Source organism: Sinohyriopsis cumingii, chromosome 16, assembly GCF_028554795.1.
Source record: "Sinohyriopsis cumingii isolate HCF-2022 chromosome 16, ASM2855479v2, whole genome shotgun sequence".
NCBI lineage: Eukaryota > Metazoa > Mollusca > Bivalvia > Unionida > Unionidae > Sinohyriopsis > Sinohyriopsis cumingii.
In genome coordinates, this window is record NC_142976.1 from 41,372,899 (window position 1) to 41,391,347 (window position 18,449).

General features: G+C 34.1%; 1 protein-coding gene across 1 annotated transcript in view; it reads left to right on the forward strand.

Moving 5' to 3' along the window:
* Positions 1-18,449, forward strand: part of LOC149780289 (rhophilin-1-like) — an 88,939-nt gene that overhangs the window by 53,662 nt on the left and 16,828 nt on the right. Inside the window, exons 10-14 of the mRNA XM_089937097.1 lie at positions 1,162-1,318; positions 3,987-4,100; positions 4,870-4,990; positions 7,065-7,215; positions 12,646-12,795. Coding sequence (XP_089793223.1) covers positions 1,162-1,318; positions 3,987-4,100; positions 4,870-4,990; positions 7,065-7,215; positions 12,646-12,795 — 693 coding nt within the window. The remainder of the gene's footprint in view (positions 1-1,161; positions 1,319-3,986; positions 4,101-4,869; positions 4,991-7,064; positions 7,216-12,645; positions 12,796-18,449) is intronic.

Consider the following 18,449-nt stretch of genomic DNA (forward strand, 5'->3'; position numbering starts at 1 on the left):
ACGGTAAATTGATGCAGATTGTAATGAGATTCAGAAGAGTTTCTAGAACTGATAGTTCAGATAGGACAGTAGCCAAGTGTAAGAAGGGACTGATGCCTGGCTTACTGTTTGAAATAAGACCTTTCCTTGGATTGACAAAATTCAGTCTCACTCTGATGGACAAACAAGAGCTATATGTCAGTGGTGTAAAGAATGTAGAAATTAAACTCAATGGCAACCAATAGTTCTTGTAGTCTGCAAAGTTTTCTGGGAGGGGACTGCAACTTTTGCTGGTGGGACTTCTATTTTTACCAATATGGGAGTCCTGGACTCCTAGTTTTAAAATCCTACCAAGACTGCTACAACAGTTAAGTCTTGTTAATAATATGGTTGATGCAGTAAATCAAGTTGCAGACTAACTAGTTCTAAAAACTGTTATTAATTGATCAGAAATATCTGATTGTATATGTACCTTTGTTTTCCATGGCATTGTCTAAGAGGCATTTTATTTCTGAAAGCCTGTGGCATTAGTCTCCTGTATGTTGCTAACAATAGTTTGTTCTTCTAATAATAACGCACTTTCTATATTAAGTTTTTATGGCCTTTTGACCTTCAGTTAATTAGTCAAGATATGTAAAGAAAGAGACCTCAAATTCTATACCTGAAAGGAAATAGTCAGTGGTTACCTTCTTTGTTATAGCTTGACAGCTTTAATGTGGCTATTGAAACCATATAGAATTATTACAATAAAAAAATAGGCTTATCAAAGGTAATTGCTTCAATATTTTTCTTTCTTTTTTTGTTTTAAATTGTTTCTCCAGAAAAAAAACTTAATACATTTATAATTTAGATTAAATGTATTTGGAGGAATATTGGTAGTTGATTGTATCATTAGAAAGGAATGTCAGTAAAGTTATGTTTTTAAAGTTATGTTATTGCAATAGCGCTAAGGCTATGTTAATCTTTTTTGAATTGTAATGCCACCATTATTTATAATACTTGATCCAATTTGCAGATCCATTTTTGACTGTATGCAATTTTTGCAGTGAGAAACTTGATTATGACAGATTTTTACGTGACAAAATTATCCCCATGCATGTTCTTTTGCATGTGTATCAAGTCCTTTTCTTTTACAGAATAAATTATAAAGATAAAATATTCAGTCATTTTTCTTTTCTTCAGGTGGCTTTGTCTTATAATGACACTCATCTGCTGATGTCAGCTGAGGCAGTGAAGGACTACATTCCTTTTTCGTGGCTATCAATGGCCCAGGTCAAGTCTGAGTACTACAATGCCCTGGCCCACTATCATCTTGCACTTGCCCTTATAGACCAGAGAGGTAGGCAGCCTCACATTACCAGCTTCAAAGGGCACTTTTTCCATTATATTTTAAGCACACACTTGATTACAAACTAAAAAACCATTGTCAGGGACAATGCATAGGGCCCATCACAGTCATTGAAATCTAGTGCTGGAAGAGGAGTTGATGTTAAGAAAATCAGTACAAATCTATGTTTCTTATTTAACTCCAATTGAAGTCTCAAGGGGTCTAATGTAGGACAGCTGGATTGGTGCTGGAAACATTTTGTAATATGGGTCAATGGTATGCTCCCATATAACTTGAGTTCTTTCTGAGTAGAAACTTAAACAGTTACTTTGCCCACTTCATAAGCTCACATTGCACAAGCCCTTTGTCAGCAGACTTTAATGGGATTTTTTTTCTTAATCATCGGGCTTGCTTGATTTTATTTGCTTTTGTGATGATGGCTAAACATCAGGAATTCATGTGCTGTTTGAGTACCTATTTTTGTGTTTAAAATCTCCTTTTGTTAAATATTTGCAATCTAATTTATGTATCCATTGACTGATCATGTAAGAATGACAAGAATATATGGTTTGCTATATTCAAACTTTTGCCAAAATGCTCAAATCCATTCATATTTTGACCCATGCCATGTTCATGTTAATATTTTGAATTCATATGCAATCTCTGCCCAAAAATGATAATAATTAATACATTATTTAACGTACTCTGGAAAACATATTTTTTCATGTTCTAGCAATATGAGAAATTTTGGGTGCCATACCATAATCATGTTATATCTGAATTAGTGTTATAACAGAGCATGCTATAGCAGGGTCATATTGTATTTTGAATCGCAAAATTTTTAGGGTACAAATATTCTGGCTGTGGTAGACCGCAAATTTCACTGAAATGTGAACCAAATTACACCCCCATCTGTTGCCATATTTATTGATCTGACCCCACCCACTGAATGCAATAATATAACATCATTTCCAGAGATAGAGCTTCTCCTGTCAGAGGACTATTTATGATCAGGAAGGCCAACAATGATTGGAGATTTACTTTCATTTTTCTGCTCTTTAACCACTGTGTCAGTGACATTGTGATACCTGTTACTAGAGTGAAACTCAGTTTCAGTAAAACTGTTTATATGCAGCAAATGTTTTTCCCAGAAAAGCGGTTTGTTGGTGTTGGCTTCCTTTTAGCACCAAATTCCTAATCACGAGCAATGCTTGTTTTGATAGCAGTCATTAAGAGCACTTATAAAAACCTAATTACTACAGATTACAGGATGGAATTAAGCTTGTTACCTTGCACATGCATGGAAGTATGTCAGCATTTTCCTTTTATTTCCCTTGATTTAGATCTACACATTGTGAATAACCTGAGTAATCATCTTAATTACTGCCATCAGGATTTAGTCTGTTTATTCATAAATGCATGGAATTGAATGATTCTTTCATAGAATCTTATACATTATCACTCAATATTTTAACTATTTTGCAATTTTAAAAATGACAATCCATGAAATTATGTACCTATAAATATACATTAAAAATAACCATGAAATTTGCTACCATGAATTTAAAGTGATTCACAGTATAGTGAAATAATTTATTTTTATGAGTATCACCTTTGTTTTTATTGTTTTTTATATAAAAAAGAATGGTAGTCATGATTTCTTTATAGAGTTGTGGTTTGGGGAATAATGTCTAGTGATTAGAGGGATCATTCTTAGTTGGGTTTTTATGGGGAATAACGTCTATTTATTAGATGGATCATTTTTAGTTTTGTTTTTATGGGGAATAAGGTCCAGTGATTAGGTGGATCATTCTTAATTGGGTTTTATGGGGAATAAGGTCTGTTAATTAGATGGATCATTCTTAATTGGGTTTTTATGGGGAATAAGGTCCAGTGATTAAATGGATCATTCTTAATTAGGTTTTTATGGGGAATAAGGTCTGTTAATTAGATGGATCATTCTTAATTGGGTTTTTATGGGGAATAAGGTCTGTTAATTGTATGGATCATTCTTAATTAGGTTTTTATGGGGAACAAGGTCTGTTAATTAGATGGATCATTCTTAATTGGGTTTTTATGGAGGAAAAGGTCAATTGATTAGATCATTCTTAATTGGGGTGTTATGGGGAATAAGGTCCAATGACTAGATGGATCATTCTTAATTGGGTTTTTATGGGGAATAAGGTTTGTTAATTGTATGGATCATTCTTAATTGGATTTTTATGGGGAATAAGGTCTGTTAATTATATGGGATCATTCTTAATTAGGTTTTTATGGGGAAAAAGGTCAATGATTAGATGGATAATTCTTAAATGGGTTTTATGGGGAATAAGGTCCAGTGATTAGGTGGATCATTCTTAATTGGGTTTTTATGTGGAGTAAATTCTGTTAATTATATGGATCATTCTTAATTGGGTTTTTATGGGGAAAAAGGTCAATGATTAGATGGATCATTCTTAAATGGGTTTTTATGGGGAATAAGGTCCAGTGATTAATTGGGTTTTTATGGGGAATAAGGTCCATTGATTAGAGGGATCATTCTTCTTTCGGTTTTTATGGGGATTAGGGTCTATTTATTAGATGGATCATTCTTAATCGGGTTTTAAAATTTATGGCTTGTAACAACTACAGAATCTAAGAAAATTTGTATTCCGTGAATTATTATGTTTTTATTTTACAGATAGTGGGGAGGAGCCTTGTATAAGCCAGGTAGCATCCTGTCTACACTGGACTGAGGAGAACTCTCATGATAAAGTCCACATTTCTACAGACTTTGAAAAAAGGAAACAGTTTGGTAGGTTATTAGACTTTTTTAAAATATTATATTATTTATTTTTTAATATTTATTTTTATATTATCATTTTAGTTAAGATCTTGTTTTTGGCAACATTGAAGTAATAAATATCTGTCCTTTATGACACAATGTTCTACACAAGCAACAGTATAGTTTTGTGGAAGATTTGTGATTGTCATTTAGATTAAAGGAGCCATACAGGATTGTTACTGAGTAAATAACCTTTACCATTGTACAAATTATGACCTTTTGTTGGTCAATACCAGGTATTTTGGCAGTGATAATGAAGTCTAATGCTGAAAATAAAATTGTGGCTATGTAGTAATAATAACTTGTCATAAGAATTTGTATGGACAAATATTGTTAGGATTATCAAAAGCCTATCTCCCATTGAGTCATGTCCATGGATCAGGTTAGACATGGTAGGATGGTATGGTGCATTATACAGGTCCACAAAAACAATAACGTGTGTATGTCTGGGAGTCCTTTTCTGAACTTGCCATAAATGCTTAAAAATTTACTATATATCTATTTAATGAGACTGATAACTGATATTGATTTATGGTCCAGCTACCTAGTCCTATCTCACATGTATAATTAGAAAGTTTTATCATCATTATGTATTTCATAGGTGAGAAACCGTGTTCTTTGGAATACATGTTTACATACACAGGAAATTTTTACCTGTTAAGCTCTTGCATAGTGATTGTACAGTTGAATAAGAAACAAGGAAATATTTTGAATAATAATGTCGAGAATTTAATTGCAGCAAAAGCCCATCTGCGTGAAGCATTAATTCATCACGAGGAAGCTCTTCGTCTCCATGACCTGTGTAAGCAGCTCCGAAAGATCGATGTTTTCTTGGACATTCTGAAGCAGACTCATGAAAGGTATGGCTGGTTGAAAAAATAGATATCTCCTTGGAAATTACCAGGAATGTTTTCTCATATTCCTTAAATGTAGTTGTCTTCTGTGAGAAAGCCATAGGATAAACCTACCCTACACAAGTGCACATGAAGATATGAGATTAACATCATTTTGCCTTTTTTTCCAAATGACAGTTGTATGCACATTAGAGTTAATGCATCATTGTAATCTTACCCACATTATTTGATACAGAAATGAGCAAAAAAGTATCCATTGTACACATTGTTGTCGGTTAGAGAAATTCCATCAGAGAGTGTCAGAATCTCGTGCCTACAAATTGTGACCACTGGGTGAAATTTTCCAGTCCCACACCAGCAGACAAGTTAACTCTATTATTATATTTTCTTAATTTTCTTTTTGTATTTGTTGATTAGAGAGAAAGAAAAAATAACTGTATTCAACATGATATGAGTACTGAGTGGTGAAACAATTTGGGCTCAGTTTCTTTAGCTACTGATTCACTTTCACAAGGCATGTTGAGAAAGTGGTGGTTTGCGCATGTAAAGGGATTTGCAAGTGTGATGGCAATTTTTTTATTTAACCATTCTGTATTCTATTGTATCATTGATTTATCTTAATAGCAAAAGCAGAATTCTTGTAAACATTGTGAAGTCATCCAACTGTGTCTTTTCATATTATTATGACATCAGACTCGTGTATAAATCAAGACAACTGCAGAGATGCTCCCAGGGCAAAACTATATGACCTCTGATGTCATTGACATGTAGGTTGCGAGAATTGTGTAGTCATGTTACTAGGGATGCAAATGGCCAGGTCAAATTTCAGCAGCAGTATACTTTCATTTCATCTATCAACGGATTAAATACATAACAAATGGTATGATCACAATTTCTGAGAAAATAAATCATATTCCTATCGATTTTGTGAAGGTATATCTTGATGAAAGGTCATTCAAGTTTGCTGGGCTGGCTAGTAAGTGGTACCCCATGCCGACACCAAATGGTGTCAGTGAATTCCAACTTTTCTATAGGGAATGGACTCTGACCCTACACCCCAACATAAATGTCCAGATATCAAAAATGGGGTGGTAAGGGTCAGAGGAAACTCGGACTACAGCTACAGTAACTTCCAGGACCAACCCAAGAATGAGGGAGTGTATCTACTACAGCTTGTTACTCCCATTTTCCTATTGTATTATGATTGGGTAAAATATTTTGAAGAAAAAGCCAGTTTTTGGTGTATAACATCTTATTTCAGTAATATTTATCCAATCATAATGCAGGCACACCCTACCAAGCCCACACTGCAGTTACATCCAGGAAGAGCATGCATATCAGCTACAGTAGTAGGCCGATAAATCAGCCCTTCACCTGTGATGATATTGATTTTCGGGTCAGGGGCAGATATCACCTATTCATTAAAAGCTGCAGTTATCTTCATCCAATTTTGTCTGCACACATCGGTGTACATGTTATACACATACCGGTATTTCTCGTGGCTGTGCAGCTACCGTCATCTGAAGGGTTATTTTGGTGACATGTAGATTATATTTCCTGAGCAAATCATATGTTTATTGACTTGTAAATCCACCTGGAATAGCACAACCGTCTGTCCTGTGGCCATTTTGAATTTTGCGATTGATATGGCTGTTACCAATTACCGATATGTGTCTAAAGTGTATGCGGGTTTGTTCTGAAATGATTTGCTTACAGCAGAATTGCACATTTTAATGAACAGGTGAGATCATACCCACAACATCGTCCATCAGTATCAACACAGATTTGTGGGGTTGATTTATCAGACTACTACAGTTGCACCTGATGATAGATGGGATTTGCTGACATTGGCACTGTTGAAGTGGAGACAACTCTAATCTGACTTTAATCTCAAAGCAGGTCAAATGACATTGCCTTTTAACTTGGAAAGGCTATATTTGCAAGATATTTGATGTTGTACTTCTCAAAGTATTATGACTGGGTAAGTATTATCAAAGAAACAAATTTTACTCTAAACATTGGTTTCCAAAGAAATGGGGAAGATGAAGAAATTATCAGGATATTCTCTCTTACATTTTAGGTCAATTGATAAGTTTGCCACCCTTGAAGATGAGGATGATTTTTCTGAAATCTATGCAGCCTTAAAGATCAAAGGTCATACTCACAGACTGGTTTCTGCAATAGCCCCCGAGTTCTCCAAAATCAAGGTCACAGAAATATTTCACAAACTGGTGAGATATGTTTTTGTCTTCTGCTTTTTGTAGAGGATGTTATATTAGGCTTGAACTTCCTCCCTTTGTTGATCCATCCATTGTTCCATCCCATTTTTGTTTCAGCACAGTAGGTTCCATAATTATTATTGAATTTCAATCAGATTTTGTATGCAGCTCGGGATTGATATAACTTTGGTTCAGTTCGATTTTCAGTTTTCTATGTCATCTTTTAGTAGTGTTATAACATTTTATTTTCACACCCACCCACTTTCTTTTCTGCAAAGAAAACAAGCCCTTGATTTTGGTTTGCTGCTTTCTTTTGATTGAGTTTGATTGACAGCATATTGCATCATCATTTAGTGGAATTATTGGTCATTACTGTTGAATCCAACTATCCCCATTTCTGCACTGTAATTCCCTAATTATTGTTGGATTTTAACCAAATGTGGTATGCACCTTGATTTTCATGACTTCTTTGCCAAATTTGATTCAACAGTATTCTGTGCCATTGTTTAGTGGAATTTATGCTCCTGGTTGTTGGACTTATCATACTTTCATTCTGTAATATATACTGTAATTCCCTTAATTGTAATTAGATTTCAACCAAACTTTGTGTGCAGCATGATTTTCTTATGGCCTTGACTAAGTTTGATTTTCAGAAGAATAGCATAGTTTTAACCCTGGATTATCAGACCCACCCATTTTCATTTCTGCACAACTCCTTTGATTATGATTGGATTTCAACTAAGTTTGTAGATATGTTGATATTGATGCCATCTTGGCTGAAATTGTCACCGTTATATATCATCATGTAGTGAAATTATAGCCCCAGATAGATGGACCTATCAACACTTTTTCTGCACAACAGCTTCTTGATTTGGGATTGGATTTCATCCATATTTGATATAGCCCCTGGTTTTTGGATGCAGTCACTTTCATTTATGCACACTAACTTATTTAATAATAATTGGATTTCAGGTAGGTTAAATTGTTAGCATTTGGCATCATTGTTACAGCCCATGACTGCAAGACACATGCACTTTCATTTCTGCATAATGACACCACTATTGGATTCTAAACATAATTAGTCGGCAGAATGTCACTAATGAAACATTTGAATGACAGTGATACTTAGGTCCTCATTAGTATCTCGCTCAGCTAAAAATAGATAGATAGGGAAAGACATTGGGCTGGATTTTTGAGGTAGCAATCTAATATTCCTAATGTAATGTGATTGGGGAAGTATTCTCAGAGAAACATAATTTACTTAAACATTTGCTTTCTCTTGAGATAATTTAAAGAATTCCCTGCCCATTCAGAGTCAAAGAGGTGGCATACATGGGGCTGTAAAACCAAAGCTGGAATATATATCCACCATTTGGAACCCTCAACAAAAGTTTCATGGGGTTTCAGGATAATGTAACAGGGTAGGACATGATGCTACATGTCTGTGACATGATGTGCCAGTGGTAGACATCACAATAAACTGCCACACTGCAGACATCATAGTGATATGACTAAAAATGTTTTAAAGCTGCTTTATAAAAATCCAAATCATACAATTCCAATGACTGATTTAAATAATTCCTCTCCAATTATATCTGAACACCACTGTAAATGATTCTACAGACTAATCTGAATAAGTTATTTCTTTATCAAGTCCCCTATATATAAAAATTTCACTTGACTGAGAATGCAATAAACGTAGTCACATAATCTGATTAAGACAAGATCTATGCATGCTAATGAAGTAATCTTTTATCTGCTATTGGCTAAGCTTGTTAGAATTGTTGAGACTGAATTCCAATTGGATTTTACTCCACTTTAGTGAATAAGCATATGTTATTGTATAGGCAGGTTCTTTAATAAGTGAGATTTATGCATATGAATGAGAAAATTGCATATTATTATTTGAGTTTATTATCTTTGGATCTTGAGACTATATTTCTCATTCAGTTTCTCCAGTGGCTTAGGTGGTCCACCACAGATGCAGGAGCTCGTGGATTCAAACCCTGGCCAAGTCATACCAAAGACTTATAAAAATGGTGTTGCAGTTCCCTCGCTGTGTGCTCAGCATTAAGTGGTTAGTGTAGGACTTGTCAGCCTGGTGTCAGGATAATGTGACCTGGTGGGGATATAATGCTACATGTCAGTGGCATGATGTCCCAGTGCTAGACATGACTATAAATTGCCACACTGCAGACATTATAGCGATATGACTAGAAAATTGTCAGAGCTATGTAAAAAAATCAAATCACACACAATCATTCAGTTTCTTGCAGACTTTGTATATGGATTTATTTCATCATAATCTTGGATTAGTTCCTTTATGAGCAAGAAATTATCTCTATTAATTTCTCCTTTATCTTTAGAAATAATTGTTATCACGATGTGGTAAAATATGTAAAATAAACATGTTATAAAGTTTGTGAGATTGTTCACATAGGTTGTATTCTTACAATATTACGTAAGCCTTTTTGATGAAATGGTCAACTGTTAAGTTATATCAGTCAGGTGAATAATTTCAGGCCCTCTTGGGTGTCATGTAATAATTCAGCATTTGCTGTATTTCATAAAAAGGAGTCACTGTGAGCTGTTCCTCTTGGATAATGGAGTGACTAGTAGCAATATTATAAATTTTCTTGTTCTTTTTTAAAAATTAATTATTTTATGTCATTGATCTACCTCTGATGCAGTGTTTATAGTAAAAGTCATGCAGGTCATTCAGAACCAATCATTTCAGTAATGGGTGTAATTTTTTAGAATTTGATTACATGTACATGTATGTTGCATTTATTTACTTTATTTGGATCCTTGTATATCTTTATTCCTTTTGGAAGGTCATTATTTAAATGTAACACGAGAAGTACATATGGCAAAGTTAAGTGTTAAATTTTGTGGAAATTTTTGGATGAGGTCTTTAGAAGGTATGATCCAGTACAAACTTTGTTGAATGTTGCATGCTGTGAATGCTGTGATTGATATCACAATGAAGACATCACATGTTGAAAACAGGTTTGTACTTCCATACATGCCAACCATTACGCTTTTGACATAATCATTATGCATTTTTTCACCAAATTACGCATTACGCGTAACTATTTGGATTACGCGTTTTCGATATATCCCTCTCCCAAAAAATTAATAATTTGTTTTCTCATTTTTATTAACATTCCATTAATTCCACAGACCTTATTCTAGAAAAGTTGTCTTCTATGTAACTACGACATAAGAGTACGTTTGTCCAAGACTTGCTTGCACTTTCCTAACAGTATTATGTTCTATTTATAGCAATTGCCCTACTTCAAGAAACTTGCTGGTGTCTTCTTTGAACTTTTGACCTCGGTTTCTATTTATAGCAGCTGTATGGCTTAGGAGAGAACAGACTGGTTTTCTAACTTTTAATCTTTGCTCGCAGATTCTTTATTCTAATTCAGAACAGAACCAGTCTGTAGGTATTTGGTAGTAAAAGTCAAGTCAGATTTATTTTAGTTGATGTGTGTTAGAGCAAAAATATTTTTCAAATAATTTCACAGATGGATTAGGAAAAGACGAAAAACCCATTAAGAGATGAATACATGAATTACACAATACAGTGTTCCATTCTAGTGATCTTCATGCACCTTGCATGGCTGCATGGAAAGGATTTTAATACTGGTAATGGTGGTAAAACAAGAAACCTTGAATTAGCTCGTTACTAACTCCATTACTGACATAACTTCTTTTTATACAGCAGAACTAAATTGTGGACATAAATTTTATAAATGCAGATGCGTTATCTACCAAGTTCTTAATAAAATACGGACAACCTCTAGCGGTAGAAGACTACATTGGTCCTTTGTTCAGATGGATGTTTCCTGATTCCAAAATTGCAGAAAATATTGCATGTGCAAGAACAAAATCATCTAATATTGTTAGGTGTTTAGCAAAAGATACTTAACTTAAAATTGCAGAAGCCATGGAAATTGGGCCATTTAGTATTGCAACAGACAGGAGTAGTGATTGTGACAAAAAGTTGTACCCAGTCTGTGTAAAAGACTTTGACAACGTAAAGGGCAAAGTCAGAGTGATCTTCTTTCATTACCAGAATTAGCAGTAGATTCCACTGGAGATTTTTAAAAAAATTTTTGCTTGATAATACTTTGAATAAACTTAAGTTGGCATAATTGTATGGGGTTTTAATCTGACAGGAATTCATAAAGGAGTTGCATTCTGTATTTTAAAAAATGTCTCCATCATTGTAAATATCAGGTTGTCTCTGTCATATGATGCACCATGTTGCAGGAAAAGCTGCTGATAAATTAGAAGAACTCCTGACGTATCAAGTTGACACTCCACTCTACCTGACAATGTACTTCATATGGATAGAGTTGATTTTTTCATCTTATTTCCCAGCTAAAAGATCCAGTAACTGTAAGATATAAATTTCCTCTTCTTTGTCAGGTTATGAAAGGAATATTGATTCTTTAAAATTCCAGAGAATAAATAAATCATTTTGTACATATATCCTCATTGAATTTTTATCATGTTATATGTGGATTACTCTTTTTCTGCTTGGATTACTCTTTTTGTCCACTTGGATTACACTTTTTCCTCAGCAAGGGTTGGCATGTATGTACTACCCTGTCATTTGTTATGATACACCCAACATACTTTTTTTAAAACCCAGTTTAGTACCTGGCCACCATTTTAAAAATCCATAGTGATCAAAAATTTTTGTCTGGAAGTTTTTTGACAACATTTATGGTGCAGTGCATTCAACAGTCATAATTGAATAGACTTTGATTAAATTATTTTGGTCTTAATTTTTAGGACAGTAAATAAAATGTAATTTGAGTAACTGCACCTATGTGACCACATTGACATATACTTTAGGACTCAGCAAAGTAACCGATAGTATCAAAGTAAAAATGTAAAGCTTTGTTGTTTTAGACCAAGTAAGGTCATGTAATTTTCTAGGTAAGTATAAACTATAAACTTATCCTTTTCTGTGTTTATGCGGTTGTGAGCATTGGAATAATGAACTAATTGTACACTGTACTTTGGATTTCACTGTTCAGAAACTCAGGAATTCATCTCTACATGTATGAGGTACATTTAAATAGTTTTTATTACACTCTGTTAACTCATTGGCTTTGCACCTTTGCTATCTAGGTTCCAGTTAGTGATTTAAGGACATGCAGAAACTAATGGTTGCCCAGTCATTTTGACTGATTTTCCTAATCCTCTCCATTTCAAAGAAAATAATCTTTTCTAACATGAGTACTAGTAAACTATACAAGTAGTTAGAAACAAATTAATATAAACCATTATGACCATCAAGAATAATATTTATAAGTAATAAGGATACATACAGTCAGCATAAACTAGATAACTTGTTATTTTTAAAAATAAGTATGTGTCATTAGATCAGTTATTGGCTGAATTTGTGTCTCATTTGCATTTCAGGGTCCTATTAGCATTTTTAATGCCAAAAATGAGTGGTCAGCCCCTCGTAGCTGCATTCTATACAGAAGACCAGATCAGGGGTATGGATTCAGTGTTAGAGGGGATTCTCCTGTCATCATAGCTGAGATAGAGTCAGGGAGCATTGCAAAGGTAGGTCTTTACTTCGGCACAAGGATCATACAGCTTTTGGCTCATTTAAAAATCTGAATAAAGTCATTGTTTGAAGGCTAATGTGAAAAACACTAGGATCTGAATTTTTTAAAAGGTGTTATGGCAGGTGTTTCATATAATATATATAATGTACAGTTTTTCCATCTGTTGAGTACTGTGACATTTGGCCCTGAGTTAGCAATCCCAAAGGTTTTACATTTTATACTGGATGATAAAATAAACATAAAACAAGATTTGTCTGATAATGACTCAAAACAAGCCTGAGTGTGTGAGATGTTAATCCACATCACATACTTTTGCTAAAAAGTATTATCTTTGTTTATTACAAAGAGATATAAATTTCTAATGAAAATATTTCAAAGGCATAGTTGTTGGGTTTAACAACATTTTTCAGCACAAAATAGGCTATACATGGCGGCCAGTATAACTGGTGGAGGAAGAACCCTAGAAAACCCTGGGAAGAACCACCGACCCACGAGAAGCTACTGGCAAGCTTTCTCATGTACCCACATTAGCCAATCCTGAGACTCGAACCCACACAGGCAGAGGTGAGATGGCAATGATCCGGAACAGCGAGCACTTTAGACCACTCAATCATTCAGAGCCCCCCAAAGGCACAGCAAAAGTATGCATTAATGTCTTGATAATAAAAATGAACAGGTAATTTGAATGGGTTTATTTGAGAGTCATTTATTCAGAGAACCTCCAGCTCGGTAAGGTGCTGTGGGTTACAGCGCCTTCATTAGCAAGTTACCTTCGTTCGCAGCAGTACTTTACTGGCCTGTCCTTTGATCTTATGCTGCTTTACATGAAGAAGCATTGTTTAAGTTCCCAAGCAAATTCAGGAGGTACTAATTACTCATTTAATGACGCGCCTTCTTAACAAACACCCAAACTCTACTTTCTCATTTGTTATAAGTGAATCATGAATATATCATCTATTATTACCAGAGATGTCCCCATTACGACTCCTTACTTTACTGACATCACCAATTCTATCAAGGAAGCATTTCTTCACCAGTTCAGGAAAAGTTACGCTCCAGAATCTGATGAATCAATTTTAACCCATTATGAATCACATTTCAGTGCAGTTTATTAACTAAATTAAAACTGTGTGTGTTGGATAGCAGCCATTTACTTTCTTTCGGTGCAGCTGCTACATATTGTGGGTTATGTTCCACTGATGAAGTACTTAAACATACCTGCACCAGCCAGGTACAAGGTCTATGTATACTCCAGAACTGACATAAAATAATTAACTTCACTTTACCACCAGCATGGATCAGCTACCATGGTGTGTCGTTGGGCATTGCACTCTACTCCAATTGTCTTGGCACTAGATAGCCTACTGGTGATGCTGTGCCATAAGGCACCATATCAAACCAAACCAAAATCATTTTACCAACTTTTTAACTAAATATAGTGATAATTCTTCTTTTATTTTAATTTTCAATTTAAAAAAAATGCCATAAAGCACCAAATCAAACCAAACCAAAATCATTTTACCAACTTTTTAACTAAATATAGTGATTATTCTTCTTTTGTTTTAATTTTAAAAAATGCAATAAAGCACCAAATCAAACCAAACCAAAATCATTTTACCAACTTTTTAACTAAATATAGTGATTATTCTTCTTTTTTTAATTTAAAAAAAAATGCCATAAAGCACCAAATCAAACCAAACCAAAATCATTTTACCAACTTTTTAACTAAATATAGTGATTTTCTTTTTTTTAATTTTAAAAAAATTCATTTTAAATTTCAACATTTTAAAGGTATTTTTGAAACTATAAAAATGGAAGCTGTTAGAATGTAAAATAATTTGCAGTTAAAGGAAAGAACTTTGGAAGAAAAACATTCCGATTTAAATAATTTATTATCTACCTTGTTTATAAAGCTATCTCATTGTTTTTACTTATAATATATATTTGCTTATAAGTTGGGTCCAGCTTCAAAACTGGGTTGACCCAAGTCTGCTGATGTATGATACGACTGCAGACCATGGTCTTTGTTATTTGTGATATGAAAAGGTATCATAGGCACTCAGCTATGGTAAATATAAGTCAAGAAGTGCAAAAAGTAATACAGTTTTAAAGACATAGGTCGTCTGCCTTGTTCTAGCCGTGAAAAATAATATTTTTCAGCATCAGGTCAACTAGGTGTTACTGGTGTAGGCACAGATGTACTTGTTTTGCTGTACCTGAATGAAAGTTAAGTATCAACGTTTGAAACAGGTTACATGTAGATGCACTGCAGTGTACAAGACAGTGAATGCAACATACATACAATCATAATAATTCATCTTAAAGGCTGGCTATTTTATATGTTACAAAGATTTCAAATTTGCTTATTATCATCTCTAAAGTGTGTCAGCATATATGTTAAATATTGTTTTAACCTCGTGTGCCATTGGGATATTTTCAGGGTCTTTATCTCACGCATTACCCCATGACACTTCTTGCTAACCATAATTAATCTGCTCAGCATGTGTCAAGAATTTAGGAGCTAAAATATATTTCCAAGTTTTAGTTGAGTAAGGTTTTTTGGTTTTTTTTAAAAGCAAAACATTGAAATTGATATTTGTGATTGAAATTTATTTCAGTATTCAGAGTCAAGGGGTTTAATTTTCTAGGAAGAAAATATGATATCAAAGTAGGAAACTTTGGGTCTTGAGGGGATTCCTGTATATTAAAGTTTTGGTTTTGAGATATCTATATAAAACTAAATTCCATGTTAATCTGGAAGCTGCATTGTGTTCCAGCCAAACCATGTTTAACTATTTTTAAGAATATGTTTTTTGCAATTGTCTCATGACCAGAATCATGCAGAATGATTGATTTAATTTTTAGGAAACAATTGCATTATGGTCTAAATTTGGCACTGCTTACTCTTAGTGATTTAATGATGAACTTGGCTTAGCTGATTGTTTCAGTTTTTTTATGGGTTCTATTAAATTGTACTGGTAATAAAAAAGGCCATTTAAAAACAGCTTCTTTGAAAACTCTTGACAGAATTAGACCAAATTTAACAAGAAGCATCCTGGAATGACAACCTTTCAAATTTTTTACGAATGATTCTGATCTGCAGTCAGATATGGCCACCATTGATAAAAAATATAAAACAAATGACTTACCAATAATTCCTGAACAGAATTTGACCAAATATGATAGAAAGAAAAGACCTTTAAAATTGGTACAAATGATGCTGAACTATTGTCAGATATTGCCACCATTACTAAAAACAGAAAGAAGAAATTTAAAACAACTTATTCACACAAACAGCTGGATAGAGTTTGCTCAAATTTGACTGAAAGCATCTTTATATGAAGATACAAAGACTTTTCAACTTTGTATAGATGATGCCAATCCACAATAAAATATGGCCACTGCTACTAAAATAGAAAAACACTTGAATATATAAAAAAGCACTGAACTGAATTTGAACAAATGTAACAGAAAGTTTGTAGAATGCTGTTCTAGGAGAAAGCATTGGGATTTGGGGCAGAAGCACCCATTTTTTGTGATGGTACCACCACCACCACTTTAATTAGTCCTGAGGCACCACCATAAGTACAAAAGTTTTTATATCACTTATTTCCATGATAATAGAAATTAAAATAACAAAAATCATAAATATCAGTTTATATATCAGAATAATGGACACTGATTGGAACAAGTTCAGAAATTGATATTCAAAATGTGATCAAGTTACTTTTTTGCAGTGCAGTTTTAAATTCATATTTTTCTTCACTGATGCAACTGGATCATTAAATGGGTTTTCATGTTGCTGATGAGCTGTTAAATTCCAATCACATGAAAGATAATAATCTAGCCAGCATTTAATGTCCAATATAATGACACGTGACACTGTATTCATTAAATATCTACTGCTGAAATGTATTTTATTATTCATTCAATGTGTCCTTTTTATATTGGGCTTTATGGCTGGATTATGCATACAAGTAGTGATATTAGAATTTTGAGACACTGAACTGGTGGGGATCAAAGCCACATCCCAGAGGCATGATGCCTACAGTCTAATAAATATAGCCTTTCAGACACGCCTGTATAACTGTAAGTTTGAATGACGAGTATAGATTTGATGGTTATGTATAGGATAATTTGCCCCAAAGTCAAATGTATTCTACTTTTTAAGTAGTGCACTGTGCATGTACTATGAATAACTTGAAATGTAACATCAGTAACTGGTTATACACAAATGATAACTGATGACTGTTGGTAAGACATGCATTATAAAATGCATGCCTAATACACAAATATTTGACAATGGAATTGTGTTAAATAGTTTTTCAAGTGTTCTCATGTTTCACTGAATTAATTTAATATTCCTGTTCAGGATGGCTACCAAAGCCATGTTTCTGGTTAGTCCTAAATGAAAATGGTGCTAATCTAAATCCAGTATGCATGCAGCCATCACAACTGCCATCTTGAAAATCTTTTTCCTCTTGAATGGATGGTCATATCACCATTTCACTAAAAGATTTGTTTTATAATGCCTAGACAGTCCACAATGAAAATGGTGCTGATCTGACATTCAGCATGGCCACCAAAACAGTCATCTTGAAAATCGTGGTATTGCTACTCTCTCATTATGTCTAGTTGGTTCTAATTGAAATGGTGGCAATCTGATGTCAAATATGGCCACTACAGTAGCCATCTTGAAAATCTTGTTCTTTACGTGGATGATCCTATCAACATGGGGTTTGTATTGAAAGATTTCTCATGATGTCTGGTTAGTCTTAGATGAAAATGGTGCCGCTCTGAATATACATTCAGCCACCGCAGCAGACATCTCGAAAATCTTTTTCTCGTTACTCCTCCTGAATGGATGGTCATATTACCATTGAGTTTTCACTAAAAGATTTCTTGTGAGGTCTAGCTAGCCCTAAATAAAAATAAAGCTGATCTGAGATCCAATAGGGTCATTGTGGCATTCATCTTAAATATCTTTTTAGAACAACTCTGCTTGAATGGAAAGTCATGTAGACATGGGTTTTTCACCTCAGGACATTTCTTATGATATCCAGTTGGTCTTAAATGAAAAATGATGACAATCTGGTGTAAAATATGGCCAGCCACAGCGGCCATTTTGAAAATTTTGGTATTGCTGCTTCTGAAAGGAAAGTCGTATCTTGAAAATATTATTTCTATTCCTATCCGAATGGATGGCTACATCAATATGGGGTTTTCACCAGTAGACTTATGATACCTAGTTGGTCCAGAATGAAATTGGTGCCAGTTATACATCCAGTATGGCTGCCATGACTGTCTCACAAATCTTGTTGTCATTACTCCTTGCTGAATGAGTAATTATTATGATTGGATTTTTCATGAAGGCCTGAATGAAAATGGTGCCAGTCATACCTCCAGTTTGGCTGTCATGACAACTGTCTCAAACTTCTTGTTACTTCTCCCTGATCATTATGATATGGGGTTTTCACCAAGAGATTCCAAATGATGTCTCCTTTGACCTTAAAATAAATGGTGCTAAGCTGATATCCAGTGTATATACTAAAGCAGCTAATTTGACAGTCATTTTATTGCTGAATATCAGAGATGGTTTCAATACTCAACATTTAAAAGAAAGAAATGGTCTCATCTTGAACTCCTGGA